A 17,409-nucleotide genomic window follows, 5' to 3' on the forward strand; every position below is an offset into this window, starting at 1 on the left:
TTATGTATGTATGTATGTATGTATGTATGTATGTATGTATGTATGTATGTATGTATGTATGTATGTATGTATGTATGTATGTATGTATGTATGTATGTATGTATGTATGTATGTATGTATGTATGTATGTATGTATGTATGTATGTATGTATGTATGTATGTATGTATGTATGTATGTATGTATTTATGTATGTATGTATGTATGTATGTATGTATGTATGTATGTATTTATGTATGTATGTATGTATGTAGGTATGTATGTATGTATGTATGTATGTATGTATGTATGTATGTATGTATGTATGTAGGTATGTATGTATGTATGTATGTATGTATTTATGTATGTATGTATGTATGTATGTATGTATGTATGTATGTATGTATGTATGTATGTATGTATGTAGGTAGGTATGTATGTATGTATGTATGTAGGTATGTATGTATGTAGATATGTATTGGTGTGTGTGTGTGTGTGTGTGTGTGTGTGTGTGTGTGTGTGTGTGTGTGTGTGTGTGTGTGTGTGTATGTGTAGTGTATAACAAGCTCTACTGCAGCCCAAAACAATTCAACCTGCATCGAAGTCTCATGCAAAATTATATTGAAGGACTGTTGTGATAAATGAACAACTAATTGAAGAACTTCGCTACCTCTTATAAATCATATCAGCTTCGTGAGATTACTTCGAAATGTAATATTAAATTTAATACGATGACGGTGTTGTTTGTACGTGGATTTACCTAGATGTATGCGTGTGCACATAATTTTATACTTGTATCAAACAAATACGTCAATCTCAACACATACAAATACCGATAATTATAAAAAAAGTAAATTAAGTTCACATTTTGTAGGCTTAAACTTCAATAGTTAAGAGAACCATTCAAAATTTTAATCAAGATTGCAATTATTATCACAGCAAACATCATTATAAAAATGAAAATTATACCTTGTATGTAAAAAAAAGTGTATGTGTGGTGTGTATTGCCACATATATTACAGACCGATACTCTGGTTGTATATTATTTTTAAAACATTCAATTGAAGTATAATGAGATAAATAGGAACTTTTAAAAATGATCTTTTTTGAAAATAATGACTAAAATTAACCAACAATAATAATGCTTCAAACTACGAAATTATATATATTCATAGGTTAAATTTATAATTTATATTTTTATTCTCTTTATTTTTTATTGAGAGTAGCTAATCCAAATTAATACCAAAATACCTAGATAATAGTTGTCTATCTTTTATTATACAGGCATTGATAAGCATCATGAAATATAACCTGCGGAAAAGATGGAAGACTCTTCGAAAATGCCTATCACAAGCCACTAATGGACAGATGAAAATTGAATAAGGAGCCACATGTAGTGACAGATTCATATTTATATACATATTATCTATATATGTGTATATGTATACATGTATTTATATGTGAATATTTATTATATATATTATATTTATATATATATAACATATTATATATATATATATATATATTTGTATGTATGTGTATATTAATACCTATAATTTATATTTTTGTGTAGACTTGCATGATATGTTAATCAAGGTAGTTCTAGGAAAGGTGACAATTTTGTTTTTATTTTTTATGCAAAAATAAAATAAAGAAAAATTATTTTTTTAAATAAAAAAATTAGTTACAAACTTTATAGAATATTTTAATGAAAAAGATAATTTTTTCATTTAAGAATAAGAATTATAAAGCCAGTTGGAAAGTTAGTTTGATCATTTGATGTATAATTATAAACAGCTAAAATGGCGGATTTTTAGAGGAATTAATTTTTAAGCTTTGATACTTTCGGCTGCTCCGATGCATATATAAAATGGCCGACAAGTAACTTTGCATTTTTTTCATACTATTTTTGCTTAATTTTTTCTTAATTTTAAATTAAATGACTTCTTCCCATATACTTATCTAACACTAATCAACAGAGATTCATTATTAACTGGTGAATGAAATGAGAAGCTAGCAAACATTTGTTAATTAACTAATGTTCGGTTTTAACTTTTCAGCTATTTCAGAAAAATAGTTTGGTAAATTAAATTTTTTTATGAAATAAAAAATAATTTTAAGTTTGAAATGAATTTAGCATAATAAATTTTTGGTTGGTTAGTTTAACTTTGTTTAATTTAACAGGTTTAACTTTAACTTTTTAAGGGTCTGAGTTCTATTCTAATTCTACCTATTTCTATCTGATCTGAGTTTCTGCACCAATCTTTCATCTGCCTTCTTTTTGTGTTGCCTGACTGACTTTTATTTTGCATTTAGGAAGAATGGGTTAAAAATAGATTGCTGGAAACTTTTTATTTATGTTTTGTTTTATGTAATTTCATCAGCAGTTCAGCATTAGAATGGGTGCAAATAGTTGAACCAAAGACCAAGGAATTTATGTACGCTAACCTGGTAACTGGCGAATGCTTGTGGGAAGCCCCGAATGCTCCTTAGTTGGTTTTTAATTTGTTCATTCAATCTTTTAATTTATTTTAAGTCTATTCATCTATCCACTTGTTAATTAGTTCGTTTATTCATTTTTTCATATTTGTTGTTTTACAATGATTTTTAACTATGATTTCACAGAATTTAAAAATTTTTAATAATAATTTCATATTTTACATAAGAACCACCACCAATGCAATGCAATAAATAATTACAATCATGCAGTAAAGAATCAGATGAAACTGAATGGTGGCAGCTGTATGATGCAAATACATCAAGGTTTGTGTTGTTAGTGTTGCTTTTGCACTGTTTCTCTTGATGTTTTTAATGCTGTCTCACTTGTCGCACATTGTGATATTTAATAATTTGGCAGGTTTTATTATTACAATGCAAAACTGCAAGAAACTGTGTGGCACAGGCCAAGCAATTGTGATATCATTCCATTGGCCAAGTTGCAGGTTCCTATCTTGTTGATGCATTGTCGAATAGATAGGATGGATAGATAGATGGATGGATGGATGGATGGATGGATGGATGGATAGATAGATAGATAGATAGATAGATAGATAGATAGATAGATAGATTTAATATGTCATATCAGTTGACAGTGCTTCCTATCATTTGAAGTAGAGCTAATGATTATGTTGATAACACTCATTTATAAATTGATTCGTTGAAAATACACATTCAGGCTATCAAAAGAAATTCATCAACCAGTGTTGATAGTTATGGATCATCATCATCTTCTTCTTCTTCATCATCTTCACCTCATGATACTACATCCAACCATTTTACTGCAGCTAACAAAAAGGATATTATCAATCAAAACTCACATGTTTGTTTGTTTGTCTGCTTGCTTCTTTGTTTGTCTGCTTGCTTCTTTGTTGGTTTGTTTGTTTTTGTTTGCTGGTTTGTTTGTTTGCCTGCTTACCATTACTTACGTTACATTTCCACTTGTTTGTTCATTCAATCATATTTTTAATCACCAGGTTTGTTTTCTTCATTTAACCATTTGTTCAGTTTGTTCACCATTAAATTTTTGTCCTGCTTGTTCACTTGTTCATTCGTTTGTTTCATTCTATCGTTCACTTGTTCATTCGTTTGTTTCATTCTATCGTTCACTTGTTCATTCGTTTGTTTCATTCTATCGTTCACTTGTTCATTCGTTTGTTTCATTCTATCGTTCTCTTGTTCATTCGTTTGTTTCATTCTATCGTTCACTTGTTCATTCGTTTGTTTCATTCTATCGTTCTCTTGTTCATTCGTTTGTTTCATTCCATCGTTCTCTTGTTTGTTTGGGTGCTCATTGTTTGTTTCTTATTTATTCAAATTTGAATGAATGCTCTTTGCTGTTCTGATGGACTGCATGGATGGCATTCCTGATGATGATGACGATGATAACTATGGTTGTTTGTGGTGATGATGATGACAGTGTTGATGATGATGATGATACAGATGATGATGATGATTATAGTAATAATATGTTGGTGATGATGACGATCGCTGATGAAATATTTCCTCCAGACATCCAACCTGGCAGATGTCGACGGCTGCAACAACAACAACTTTCTGTGGATGGTCAGACAGTGTCGAGATGGTGATGATGTTGATGACGGTGGTAGAAAGGTTGAAGGTGATGATGATGATGGTAGTGGAAACGTTCAAGGTGATGATGATGGTGGTGATGATGATAAACCAAATAATGAAGAAGAAGAAGATGATGATGATGGTGATGGTGGTGGTCGCAGTGGTGATCAGCAGCTAACTGATGAACTGAAGGAGTCAGGGGATTGTCTCAATAAGACAAACTCCAGATCTAGCCAAAGAGGTGTTTTTAAATAAAAATTTGTGAAATTAATTTTTTAATGGTTATTAAATTATTTATATAAAGGAATTCTATTATTAATTGATTATTATTATTAATTATTAAAATTATTATTAATTCTATATTGATTGATTGATTGAATTCTATTATTAAGCTGAGAGAATAATCATTATTTTATGCTGTAGTCATCCTAATGTTTAGCTTCAAACAAGAACTACACTGGCAGAAAAATTTATATACTTAACTTTACCATTGTTTTTGTTTCAAAGCAAAATCAAACAGAGCAAACAAATGCAAGACATCAGCCAATCAAATTCCTCCACCTCCTCCACCGCCGTCACAAACAACTCCTGATTGGTCGAACCAGCAGAGGAGGAGTCTCTTCAGTAGTCTATCCGTAACCAATGAGATGAAGTTTTCAGGTAATAGTAATGATGCTGGTTCCAGTAAGAAAAACAGCAAGATGATGCCGAGGTTGTCTCCGAGCAATTTCATCATCCCTGAAGAGTCGAGCACCTCCATGCTCATGATGTCATCTGCCATTGATTCAAGAGCAACTTTTGGTACTCTCAAGACCGTCACCTCGTCAGCTGAGCAACGAAAAAGTGATTTGTTGCAAAATAACCAGCAGCATTTTAGGCAGAAAAATTTTATGGTGCACCAGCAAGATGGTCAACAGCGGTTTGTGACTCCAGGGTCTTCAACGAATGACCCATACCGGGCTTACCCGAGTTATCTGCATTCATCTGTCGTCACCAGCACCTTCAACAATGACAGCATCGTCAACAATCTGCCTAACAAAGCAGCTCAACGCTTGAATTGCAGCAGCAAGCAACAAGTTGATGTTTCAACAAAACCCAGAGCTTTCCCTCGGACCAATCCTTCCTACATAGGAACTTACAGGAGACCAAGACCCCAACAACAACAAAATTATCAACTGCAGCAACAACATTTTTTACCACAACAAAATGCTCCTTTAAGAAAATTCTCACCAGACCAACCACAACCACAACATCAACCGCAACAATTCACTAGATCAAAATTGTTCAAACAACCAACAATGGATGATAACTTTCTGAACAGGAACAACAAACACAACAACAACAACAACAACATGATGAACCACAACTTATTTCACAACAACAACAATAATGGCCACTACCACCACCTTGATTACAAAACACTCACCAGTCAATCGATCTATGCAAATGCATTGGATTTGAAAACTCCTGAGAACACCTGCTATCCATACTTACATAGACAACCGCCCCCACCTTTCTATTCGCACAACAATCCACCTTCCTATCAACAACACCCACCAAAGGTCAAAGGTCAAACAACAAACATCGATGATGAACCCATATATAGCAATGATTCAAACTTGATTGACAACTTTGCACCAGTCAAAACTCCTCCTGCTGTTGTGGCTGCTCCAGTTGAAAACCCACATGTCAAATCCAAGAAGAACCCTTTTCACTTCATGGTCCGTCTCTGCTGCTCTTGTTTTTGTGGTTGTCGTGCTGTTGTTGTTCTTAATAAATTTACATGGTGGCTAATTTTTGGTACTAAAATTTCTCACTAATCATTTTCACAATTTGTTGGTACAGGAAAAAATTAAAAAGTCAATAAATAGAAGAGGATCAGAGCCTGAGTATGTGAATGTGGTTGGACAACAGCAACAACAACAACTTCAGCAGCAGCAGAAGCAACAACAACAGCAATTTCAACAACAACAGCAGCACCCTACCAAGCAACAACACCAGACAAGTATTAACTATTTCAACCTACCGGTCTCTCGGAATGGAGTCTTCAGGTACGGCGGTCGCTACTCACCACCAGATGTCGACAGTGATGGCCTGAGGATCGATCGTCATCATCAACAGCAAAATCTTTTTCTCCTTCATAATCACCATAAATTTCAACACTATTCACATCATAATCAGCAGCAGCAGCAGTTCAAACTTTTTACTGGCAGAGTGTCTGATGGTTTGTTTGGCGCCTGAAGATTGATTGATTGATTGTCTGATGGTTTGTTATTTATGATACTACCATCTACTTTAAAATGCAATTACTTGTCTTCTCTCGTAGGTGTACACCATCGCCATCCTCATCATCAACCACAACCCACCCAGGTGCGCCTGAAATAGATTTCGATGATTCAGACCAAGGCAGTGCTCAGTCGACTCCATCCCCACAGAGTCGACAGTTTCAAACGTTGGTACCCGCTCTGAGGTCTCACTCGTCGTCCACCACCTACCACCCATCCCTGCGCAAGAAGAGGTGGACGTCCGATCGACAGCAAGCACTCGTACTCAGACAGGAGGGCACGCTGGAGAAAAGTTGGTCCCTGCAAGTATGTTCCTTTGTATTTGTTTCTCTGCTTGTTTGCCTCGCTGCTGCTGCTGCTGCTATTTGCTAGTGTTTGCAGTGGTCATATAGTATAGGTGATGTCGGTGATGGATGCGGTAGGTAAGCAACTTGGTTGTTGGAGATAATATTTATTAAATGAAATAAATAAATTTTCTCACCATTGTCAGGCAGAACTTGCTCAGCACAGACCACAATCAATGATGAATCCAAACTTCAGCAGCAAGTCACAGTACCACCAACCGCAAGCGCAAACAACAACGTCGCAAAACGTCATCGCCAACAAAGTGGCAGGGACTTTGTTGCAACAAGTTCGTTTCAATTTAGTTTTTGTATTCTTTAAAGCGTAGTGCTGCTACTCGGTGAATTGAAATTTAATAAGGAGAAGGAGCATGCTTACTAACAAGATGAGACATGGTACAATTGTAGTTGGTTGGGGTTTGCTGGCATTCAAACCTGGTCATTTGGACTATCTTTCAGGACGTGACATCTTCCATTTATTTGTTAAAATGACAGATGCACATAGAACAATTTGTGCTGGAAAATTTGAATGAGCACAGGAAGTGGCTGCTAGGAAAGGCGGTGTCAGTGGGTCACATGCTCAGCTGGACCAAGGTAGGTGTCGTCGTCATCATCTACGTCATCATCTTCATCCTTCTCATCTATATGCCCGTCATCATCTGCACAGGACCCAATAACAAAGCCGATGATAAGGACAAATAACAAATCAGTGAAGAAGGAAGCCTCGGAAGTTTTCAAACTCATTCAGGTGTACATGGGTGACAGGAAATCAAAAGAGCCACTAGCTCAAATTGCACTTGAAATCGCCGTTCGTGGCTGGATAAGTGTGGAGATGAGAGATGAGATCTACATACAACTCTGTAGGCAGACCACCAAGAATCCGAGAGAGTAAGTATGTTGTTGTTGAAATGGTCGTTGTCGGTTTTGTAGCGGCTGTTTATGCTCTTAAAGTGGTTGTGACCCTTGTCTCCTAATTACGATGTTGAGGTTAAAAAACAATTAACTAGAGATAGTGCCGTGCAAGGCTGGGAGCTGTTGGGCATCTGTCTGGCCTTCTTCCCTCCATCTTGTAAGTTCTACTCCTACCTAGAAGGTCACATATGCAAGAATGTTGAGGCTTACAATCAGATTGATAAGGCGCAGGTTAGTTAGCTGCTTAGTCGGGTGGTTGGTTGGCTGGCTGGCTGGTTGGTTGGCTGGTTGGATGGTTGAGTAAGGTTAGAGGGTTGAACTGATTTATTGGTAAATTAATTTATTGGTTTGTAAATAATTGGTTAACTTACTGGCTGGCAGTCATTTGATCAGTTTTTAGTTTTTATTGAATTCATTGCTTTGGATGTTTGTTTTTTCATTTCAAAATCCATTCCATTATTTGCTCAGTAGTTTTTGCTACACATTTTTTATATCAATTGCTTTGATACCTTGGCTCTTTTAACACTTACTTTTTGTAATAATTATAACAACTACATAATAGTAATAAATGGAGAATAATGAACCAATTGAACTGAACAGTCGCTGACCTACATATACACATTGTGCTGTCAGAAGAGACTGCAGTGGGTCGTGAACTGCGGAGCGAAGAAGGGCTTGAAGAAACCGAGTCTCGAGGAGATTGACCATGCTAAGGTCTGTCCGTTTGTTCGTTCGTGCCGGTTGCATGGTATCTTTAGAGAGGTCGTGAATAGTCGGAGGAAGGATGCGCAGCCCCATGAGACCAGGGGGGGTACATGGGGACGAACGTAGGCCACTACTCATTAGCCGCCGACTGTTCATCACCATACATTTTTTTACTCCTATCTTTTGTTGCTTGGTTCATCATTTAGATTTTATTCTCTTTTTTCGCTGGATGAAACTTATTGTACTTGGTTTTTCACGATCACTTTAATAAAATTGATTAGATTGTTAATTCAAAAAGGCGGTTTTTAACTCGTTAAAATTTAATAGTTTTTGGCAAGATTTTTTTATTTGACATTAATTATTCAGATTGGAACATTTTACGATGCAGCATATAATAGGGCTGATTGTTTCTGCCTGCCTACGGCTGACCTGCATGTCCATTTATGAATCGGTATCCATCAAGTTGTTAAATTGATTTGAGAAGCATTATGCTCCAGAAAACAAGATGCAATCAGTGAAAAGTTTGAGTTATTAGGCCATCGGGTTAGCTCTTAACATGTCTGAGTTGCTGAAAGATTTTCATTAGTTTGAAAAGATCTGGCGATATCGTTAAAATATTTCTTTAACCTTCAAACCAACAAAAATCCTTCACAGCGGCTAATTACGACTATTCTGTTATATATTATACGACACTTATCGCTCTACAGATTGCAACAACAAACGCATAACTGCGGACAAAGTTTTTTAACTTCGTAAAATTTTGTAAAAAAAACCGAAAAATCAAATAGCTAGGATTTAAATTGAAGAGTTAAGTTTATATAAAATATATTTAGGTTTAATAAAATACGTTATTCATTTGTTTAATTTCGTACTGATAATGTATTCAAGAAATATTTTTGTCACGTTCCAACATGCATGTATGACGGAGTGAGTCGCACGTGTGGGCTTCCTCTCCTTAAATATCAAGACTTGCATAACCACAAATGGCTGTGAATGGTTTTACGTGGTTGTAAATGCTTGTAACTGATTGTGAATGGCTACAGAAATCAATGGTGGAACAATCGATGTTCGGTTGCACACTATCTGAAGTGATGAACCTGCAGAAAGAGAGGTACCCGGAAAGCAGTTTGCCATGGATCCAAACCATGCTCTCTGAGGAGGTTCTCAGATTGAACGGGGCAGCCACTGAAGGAATATTTAGGTCAGTTAGTTGGTAATGGTTAGCTGGCTAGTTGGTTGGTCGGTCGGTTGATGATGGCGGGCTGGCGGGGATGATGTTGTTGTGTGGGCTGGCGGGAGTTTGTTCATTAGTTTATTGACTACTGTTAGCGTGCCACAGGTAGTGTGCAACAATTTGTGTACAACACACACCACCATCTTTCCACAGAATACCAGGTGACATTGACGAAGTGAACTCGTTGAAGGTGAGATGCGATCGCTGGCTACCTCCCCCGTCTAATCTTCACGACCCACACGTTCCCGCATCTCTCCTGAAGTTGTGGTACAGGGAGTTGCAGGAACCTCTCATACCCTATGCATTCCATCAACAGTGCATTGACAGTTTTGCTGACCCTGATGCTTCCATGGCCGTCATCTCCTCGCTGCCAGAGATCAACAGATCGGTTATCACCTATCTCATTAGGTTTCTACAAGTTAGTAAGTGTGTGTGTGTGTGTGTGTGTGTGAGAGAGAGAGAGAGAGAGATATTGTGGTGTGTGTGTGTGTGTATTTAACGTTTATGTTATTGAATTTATAATTTATTTTCATCCAGCCAATCAAAATTATTCTCCTAGTTGCAGCAATCATTTGAATGAAATAAATAATAAAAGACAGACACGCAAAGAAATAAAATCAGACTGACATCAATCAACTTTACTAACAAGAAACAACACGTGTTCAGGTCTTCTGCCGACCTGAGAACGTGCAATGTACCAAGATGGATGTGAACAACCTGGCCATGGTGATGGCTCCCAACTGTCTCAGGTGTCTGTCTTCCGATCCCAGAGTCATATTCGACAACACACGCAAGGAGATGGCATTCATAAGGAACCTTTTACTTCATCTCGATACTTCATCTTTTGCTGATTTTATATAATTTTTCTTTTTTTGCTTATCTATCTATCTATCTATCTATCTATCTATCTATCTATCTATCTATCTATCTATCTATCTATCTATCTATCTATCTATCTATCTATCTATCTATCTATCTATCTATCTATTTATCTATCTATCAATCAATCAATCTATGGATCCGGTCTCTAATGTTGATGATGAAGAAGAGGTAGATGGATGATGGCGATTTTATTTATTTTGATTCTTCCCTGATAGGAGTAGCACGAATATAATTAATTTGTCATTCAAAGGTTGTTGTGTATGCATTTATACATATACATAATCGCGTTATTTTGTACAAGCATCCTCACATCTTTTTATTCCAACAGCAGACGTAATGCTGTCTTTTTCTTCTTTTGATATTTTTTGGCGCTCTTGCTTAAGTATTTGACTGGTTAAGCATTTTATCAATTGTTGAATGATTTCTTATTCTTATTGTTCATTATGTTGTTGTTGTTGTTGTCAATTTTGTTGATGTTGTTATTGATGTTGACGTCATTTGTGTTGGTCCTTTGTTATATACTGTTTTATGCTAGCTGCAATTGTGGTCACTTGCATGAACTGTAGAATGAATGAATGGATGAAGATTGAGCGGATAGATGGATGAATTGTGTGTGGGATAATGTAGTTAGTTTATTAATGAAGCGTGCGTGCGTGTTAGCAACAATAATGATCTTTCTCGAATCTTCCATTGTTATTTTCGCCACTGGATCTTTATTCGTTCCACTCGTAAGTACTGCTGTTAATCATGATGTCGATGCTGATGGTGGTGATTATTAGGTGATGTATATATTGAAGAAAGATTAATTAGGCAAACGTTTTTAATTTATTTAGTCAATTTTAGTTTAAATAAATTTTTTCATTTTTTTTTTTGAGTTTTCACGTGAACTAGTCAACTTTTTGGTTGTTTTGTTGTTAATTTTAATTGATAATAATTTGGATATAAATATTATATATACAGTGCATACATACTTGATATAATTGTATGTGCAACAATGTTAACTTATGTCTTATAGTCATGATGAAGCATTATACATTAGACGCATCTTCTATCTGATTTTGTTTCAGTTTTTACTTTTAAACTTTTATTAGTTGTAAAACTTTATTACGTCATTGTTAATTGTTTGTTGAGCGTTGTCGTTTCTTTTGACTGTTTTTACACACAATCTGCAGAGTTTATTATCTTTCATTTATTTTATTTGGCTTTCATTTTAAACATCGATTTACTTAAATTAATTTAGTAATACTTTTATTCATGAATTATTATTTTAAAATCAAAATTGAATAGTTTGTATTTAATTCGATTGAATCAACCAATAAACAAAGAACCAACAAATCAGCCAATCAACCAATCAACCCACCAATCAACCAACCCCTAACCAATCAACCAATTAGCCAACCAATCGACAATTATAAGAGATAATGAACTACATTTAACTTAATGTCTTGTCTTTCCAACTTATTTTAATATTTCGATCATTCTGTTTTTTGTTTTTAACTCGCAATAAAATAGTTTGAAAGTGCACGTTTAATGAAAAGATAGGTCCTCAAACTGAATGCACGACCTGCTCTATCTCCACTGTTGGCACCTTCAGGTATGTTTTAATTGTTTCAAAATTGATGGTAAAAAATTGAATTTCATCGATTCGTTACCTGTATGAACATCATTGATAGCATTAATGTTTAATATATTTATAATACGATTCTCTATATTCCTCATATGCATCAAAGAAGCCGATGTTTTGGAAATATAACTACTATATGTTTGTAGTTCAATGTGCTTATTAATTAATTGTTTCTTTAGTTATATATTTATTTATTCACACACATATACATAAAAGCATCCATAACATCATTATAAACTCAACCGTTTGATTTTGTTTTGGCAAATTTTTTTAACAATTGTTTTTTACACGGAAATGAAAAATTCTTTAAAACTCTATTTAAAAAGATACAGCCATAACTTGATATAAGTGAAAGCTTTTTCTAATAGATAATAATTAAACCCGCCAACAAGTCTCTTCTGCTGTTGTGTCTGGGGCATTTCAATAATTATTCTTGAAAATATGATGCATATTTTTTGCAATAATTTTGTTATATTTTAAAGTTTTAAAAGTAGGACGAGTCTGTTTTCTGTACCTGATGTGATTATAAAGAGTTGTTTTGATCTTTGCATTACCGTTAATTTACGAGAATCTTTTGTGATCGTTGAGTTTAATTTATTATTTGTTATTGCAACAGTATGTTGCCATTTTAATTTTTAACGTGAATGTTTCAACAAACTTTCAGAAATCATTGTCTTCGAACGCACGTAATTAGCAAGCAACAAGAAGCAACTGGGCTGTCAATGTATGACTGAAACTTTATACTACATATTGATTTGATGTTTTTGAAATAAATTTATTGTATGAAGGAAAAAAATTGTTCTACGTCATCGTGATGATTACCATGTAAGAATGATTAAGAGGCATGCTATGCAAGGAGGTTTTTTTTATCATCTGCCCTCTATGGTTCTGTTGAATCCTCTTGGACTGAGCCGCGGTCCAAGTGACCCCAATGTTCACCGACCCAACTAACTGACATGCTGCTGCCGAGGTAATATTTTCTTTGTAGTAACTGATGTTTTATCCATAAATTACTTTTTGATTTTATAAGAGTTTATTAATTGAAAAGAAAGAAAAATTAACAACTTATAGAATTGCTTTAACCAAAAGTAATGTTCCTCTGTCACCTACTCAAAAATTGCTTCATTTTTCAGTTACATAATAGAACATGTTCTAAATGAATAGAATCTAACAAATTAAAAGAATTTAATTATGCAATTTTTTTAATTCTACAAATATTTGAAGTTTTACGTTCAAAAAATTACAGAGAAAATAACATGTACGTTAATTACCCGTTAAAAAGTGGCCGTAACAAAATTGAGACGACAAACGGTTCAATGATTTGTTCGCCGGGTTACCTGCCTGCATTTGTTTGCCATGTGAAATTTGGTCGTTGTGCCACGAATCGATGATAATTGCTTTATAAAATGTGAGAAACATGACTTGAGACGACAAAACGTTCATGAACGAACGAATGAGCATTCTAATAAAAATTGTTAACTGACGTAAAGCAGATTTCAATTGCCGAACAATCGTTCATGCCTACTATCCGTTAGCAGAATGCTTCATTTACTATAGTAGTGTGCATGTTTGTGCATATTTATTGTTTTATTAAAATTCAAATAAGCTTGTACAGATAAACAAATGTGTGTGTATGTAACAGTGTACATTTGCAATTACAATTTAATTATATCGGCTACGTGTAGCTGAATGAAATCAGAGCAAGAAAAACCAATTGAATCGCTAAAAAACTTTTGCTCATTTGCTTGCAATCATTTAACCCGGAAAAATCTTTATCGCCAAGTGGTTCAAACTCAACTTGCGATAAAGCTTTAGCATTGGAATAACTAAAACTGAAATCATTTTCAAAGTGATTTTTGTACAATTTATTGCTAAATTTTGAGATTTTTGCTCTGGTACTGTTGGCTTCGTGGTCGAAGAAGTGATCAGCAAGAGGTGTTCCGTGGAACATTACTAACTCTGCCTGTGCGACTTTAATCAGTGAGATTTCGAGATCGGGGTTTTGTAGAGACTGACTGTTGATATGTTCTGTTAGGCTTTTTATCGCTCCGATGCAAACCTAATTAATAGAAAAAAGTAATGCATATTTAACTGTAGAGTGTATATATCAATTGATTTTTTTATTATTATTTAACAACGGCTGTCGGGCCGATGCTAGCGTGGTTGAAGATGGTGCACCGTGCGGCCCATTCGAAAGACGACCCAATGTTCATTCATTAAAGAAAGTAACAACTTCAAATATACAAAGAAACACTTATTTCAAATTTTGACATGATTTATATGAGATATATTTGGCGTTCACTAATGTACTTAACATATTAATGAAGTTGTATGAACGAGCTCCAAATGTTCTTAAAAGAATGAACGGTTAGTGCGAAAATGAAATGATTTGATGGAGATTTGACTGGGGTATGGGCAGAAAGTCATCTACTAACATCTGCGGGCAGGATATTCAGCGCGGGGTGTGATGACGTCTGCAGGGTTACTTCAAACAAAACGTTGCCCTTGTATCTTTGGTAAACATCACAACCGCACCTCTTAGCGTTTAAAGAATAATAAATATTCAAATTTATCAATATTGTACGCTTTCAAATAAAAATATAATAAAACATGCTTGCATATTAGTAAATTAGTTATTTTAAAATTATAACAAACCATTTCAGTGTTGGGATTGAATTGTTGAAGAAGTTTGTTCATCTTGCGCGAGAGTCTCTGGTTCGAATGCATCAACTTTTTCGAAAGAATGTTTTCCAACTTTTCTCGCTCCATCGTACTGAAACCAACATGCAGAAATAATCCTGTATTTGATGTGGTGATGGTTCAGTGATGGGAACAATTTTAAATTTAATTATACATCATACAACTTCAGCTGCCTTCAAATCACTTTCAGCATTTTTAAAATATGCACCATGCAGAGTTTGCCCCTCTGCATACACTTCTTGGAGTGGATAGAAAATTAATCTTGTTTGCATTTGAACCAGGTGACCATGCAATAGTCTTTTATGACAAGATCATGTAACTTACCATCTGATCTACCCACTTACCTGCCTTAGGTTCCATATTAAAAGGAGCCTTTGGACAAATGATTTCAGATTGGTAGCACGTGCATGAGCCTCTCTCGTCTACATTCATGGTTGAGCCAGCCTCTGTTGGTCAATGTTAACAGCTTCATTCTTTCAAATATTCGCACGCATACAAATTCTAACATTTGCTCACAGATTCAAATATTATCGGTAATCAAATTATAAATGCACATGATGACAAGTTATAAATGGCTGCCTTATCATAATGAAGAAGAATTGAAACTTTTGACGGCAAATGATAAAAAGCATACACAAGCCAACCAACCAGCCGATCAACCGATACACCAACCAACTACCATGTCAACAAACTAACTGACCTACCAACCAACCAACACACCAACCAATCAATCAACCAACTGATCTACTAACCTATGTTTTTGTTTCCAACTAGGCAGACAAGTTGCGATGAACAGGGGACCTCGTGGCATTCCATAGTTTGGTTGTCATGACAACGACAAACCTCATAACATGGTGTGTTGTTGTGCACCTGCGGTTGTTGTAATTATTTCTAACTGTCGTTGTTGATATTTGAAATAAAAGGAAGGAGCATTTAATTGATGCCTACAAGAGTTATGGAGTAATTAATTTATTATTTTGTTACTTTGAAATACTCGTCGTCGTCGTCGTCATCGCGGCCAGTTATCTCATCAGCCCTCACACTCAATGCATCGGTGCAGCGAGCTGATGTATTATAAAATAATTTATGATAATAAATGAAAATAATTCAAATAATTTATAACGGGTGATAATAATTGAAAAAAGAAGGCGATGGAGACCTGAGATGTTACTCCTCTTCAGTCCTCTACTGACTGCCGATCGTGACACCTCCCTCACAACCTGTTCTGTTCACGTTCATGCAACCTTCATCCTCCATACAACCATGAAACACAAACAAACAAACACACTCACACACGCATACATACAAACACACACACATAATACAAACAAACACACACACATTCAATTTGTATAACAATAAGCAACACATAGAAATAGACCTTAAAGAGAAACTCGAAATAAAAGTTTGAATGAAAATAAAAATACAAACATTAACCATCTAACTAACCAACCTAGTTAGTTAAATTATTAATTAATTAACCAACCAATCAACCAACCAATTAATTAATTAATTAACCAACCAATCAATCAACCGAGCGACCGACCAACCAACCATGACAACTTTTAATTCTAGAAATAAAAGTACTCGCTCTCATGCAGTTTGTACTTTTAAACATTTCGTCATCTTCTTCATCTTCTTCATCATCATCTTCCTTCTCACCTTCATCTTTCTCATCATCGTCTTCATCATCGTCACCGTCGTTGTTGTTGTTGGATGCACAGAGACACCCAGTACTGAAAACTGAGTGCCCATGCAGACTCATGAGATTGTGCAAGCATTCCTTATCTTCCTGCATTATGCCGGCACACTTGAATGGTGGTGGAGATGGTGAATGACGATGATGACGTTTGTGTGGTGACGACGATTTGTTTGTGGCTACTCTCGTTGAGGATTTTGTTGATGACATTGCCGTTCTGATCTCTTTGGAATTCGATTTGTTCGATATGCAATGATCTTCGAAAGCAAGCAGGTGAGATCTGTTGGCAGATTCCATTCAAAATTTAATCATCTTGTATTCGATAGTCCGTTCAATCGCTTGTTCTCATTCATTTGCACATTCTTTTAGACAACGCGAGCATACAGCAGATACTGACCGCACCACACCTGGCTACCTACCTACCTACCTACCTACCTACCTACCTACCTACCTACCTACCTACCTACCTACCTGCATTTGTCGTCCTTGAGGCATTTTTTCATGACGTGACCGCAGGAAGGCAGCGGGGGTGTCCCGTGCGCGCAGGTCGGTCTGCTGACGTACGTCCGCACCATGCCACACGTGTTCACCGCAGACCCCGTGGAAAACAGGTACGACGACGATGATGATGATGACGACGATGATGATGATGACGACGATGATGATGATGACAATGGTGATGACTGTGACGGGAGAAATAAAGATGGAATGAACTGTGAAGATGGTGGAGGTGGCTGTGATGCTGGTGGTGGCGAGGGTGGACATCTGCAGTAGAACAGACTGCTTGCCTGTTTCCATAGTTAAAATTGATAGTAATTTATTTTAATTCATTTGTTCTCCATCTTTTTATTTTAGCCTTCTTCTCTCTCTCTCTCCTCTCTCTCTCTCTCTTTCTCTTTCATTTTCTTCCTCAACATTTTAATGATAGTTTTTCTCAAATTCAATAGTTGTATTATAAATTTTACTTCCCACGTTCTTC

General features: G+C 35.6%; 3 protein-coding genes across 3 annotated transcripts; 2 read left to right on the forward strand and 1 right to left on the reverse strand.

Annotated features, from left to right (window-relative positions):
• Positions 1-2,371: 2,371 nt before the first annotated feature.
• HELRODRAFT_88455 (hypothetical protein) lies at positions 2,372-2,780 on the forward strand (the record flags this gene model as incomplete). The annotated part of the gene is made up of 2 exons (XM_009029971.1): positions 2,372-2,469; positions 2,687-2,780. Coding segments are annotated over 2 exons (192 nt in total), but the record flags the coding sequence as incomplete, so codon positions are not given.
• A 3,637-nt stretch (positions 2,781-6,417) lies between these two features.
• HELRODRAFT_115456 (hypothetical protein) lies at positions 6,418-10,386 on the forward strand (the record flags this gene model as incomplete). The annotated part of the gene is made up of 9 exons (XM_009029979.1): positions 6,418-6,639; positions 6,824-6,964; positions 7,170-7,268; positions 7,342-7,562; positions 7,682-7,817; positions 8,187-8,300; positions 9,335-9,492; positions 9,679-9,943; positions 10,192-10,386. Exons 2-9 carry the CDS (start codon positions 6,854-6,856, stop codon positions 10,384-10,386), a joined length of 1,299 nt encoding a protein of 432 aa, XP_009028227.1. The 5' UTR covers positions 6,418-6,639; positions 6,824-6,853.
• A 3,320-nt stretch (positions 10,387-13,706) lies between these two features.
• Positions 13,707-17,005, reverse strand: HELRODRAFT_180670 (hypothetical protein; the record flags this gene model as incomplete). Its single annotated transcript, XM_009029980.1, has 9 exons — positions 13,707-14,090; positions 14,467-14,568; positions 14,687-14,829; positions 15,076-15,175; positions 15,503-15,601; positions 15,716-15,795; positions 16,340-16,541; positions 16,614-16,710; positions 16,902-17,005. The coding sequence occupies 9 exons, from the start codon at positions 17,003-17,005 to the stop codon at positions 13,707-13,709; spliced, it is 1,311 nt and encodes a 436-aa protein (XP_009028228.1).
• Positions 17,006-17,409: the final 404 nt, after the last annotated feature.

Source organism: Helobdella robusta, assembly GCF_000326865.2.
Source record: "Helobdella robusta unplaced genomic scaffold HELROscaffold_64, whole genome shotgun sequence".
Lineage (NCBI taxonomy): Eukaryota > Metazoa > Annelida > Clitellata > Rhynchobdellida > Glossiphoniidae > Helobdella > Helobdella robusta.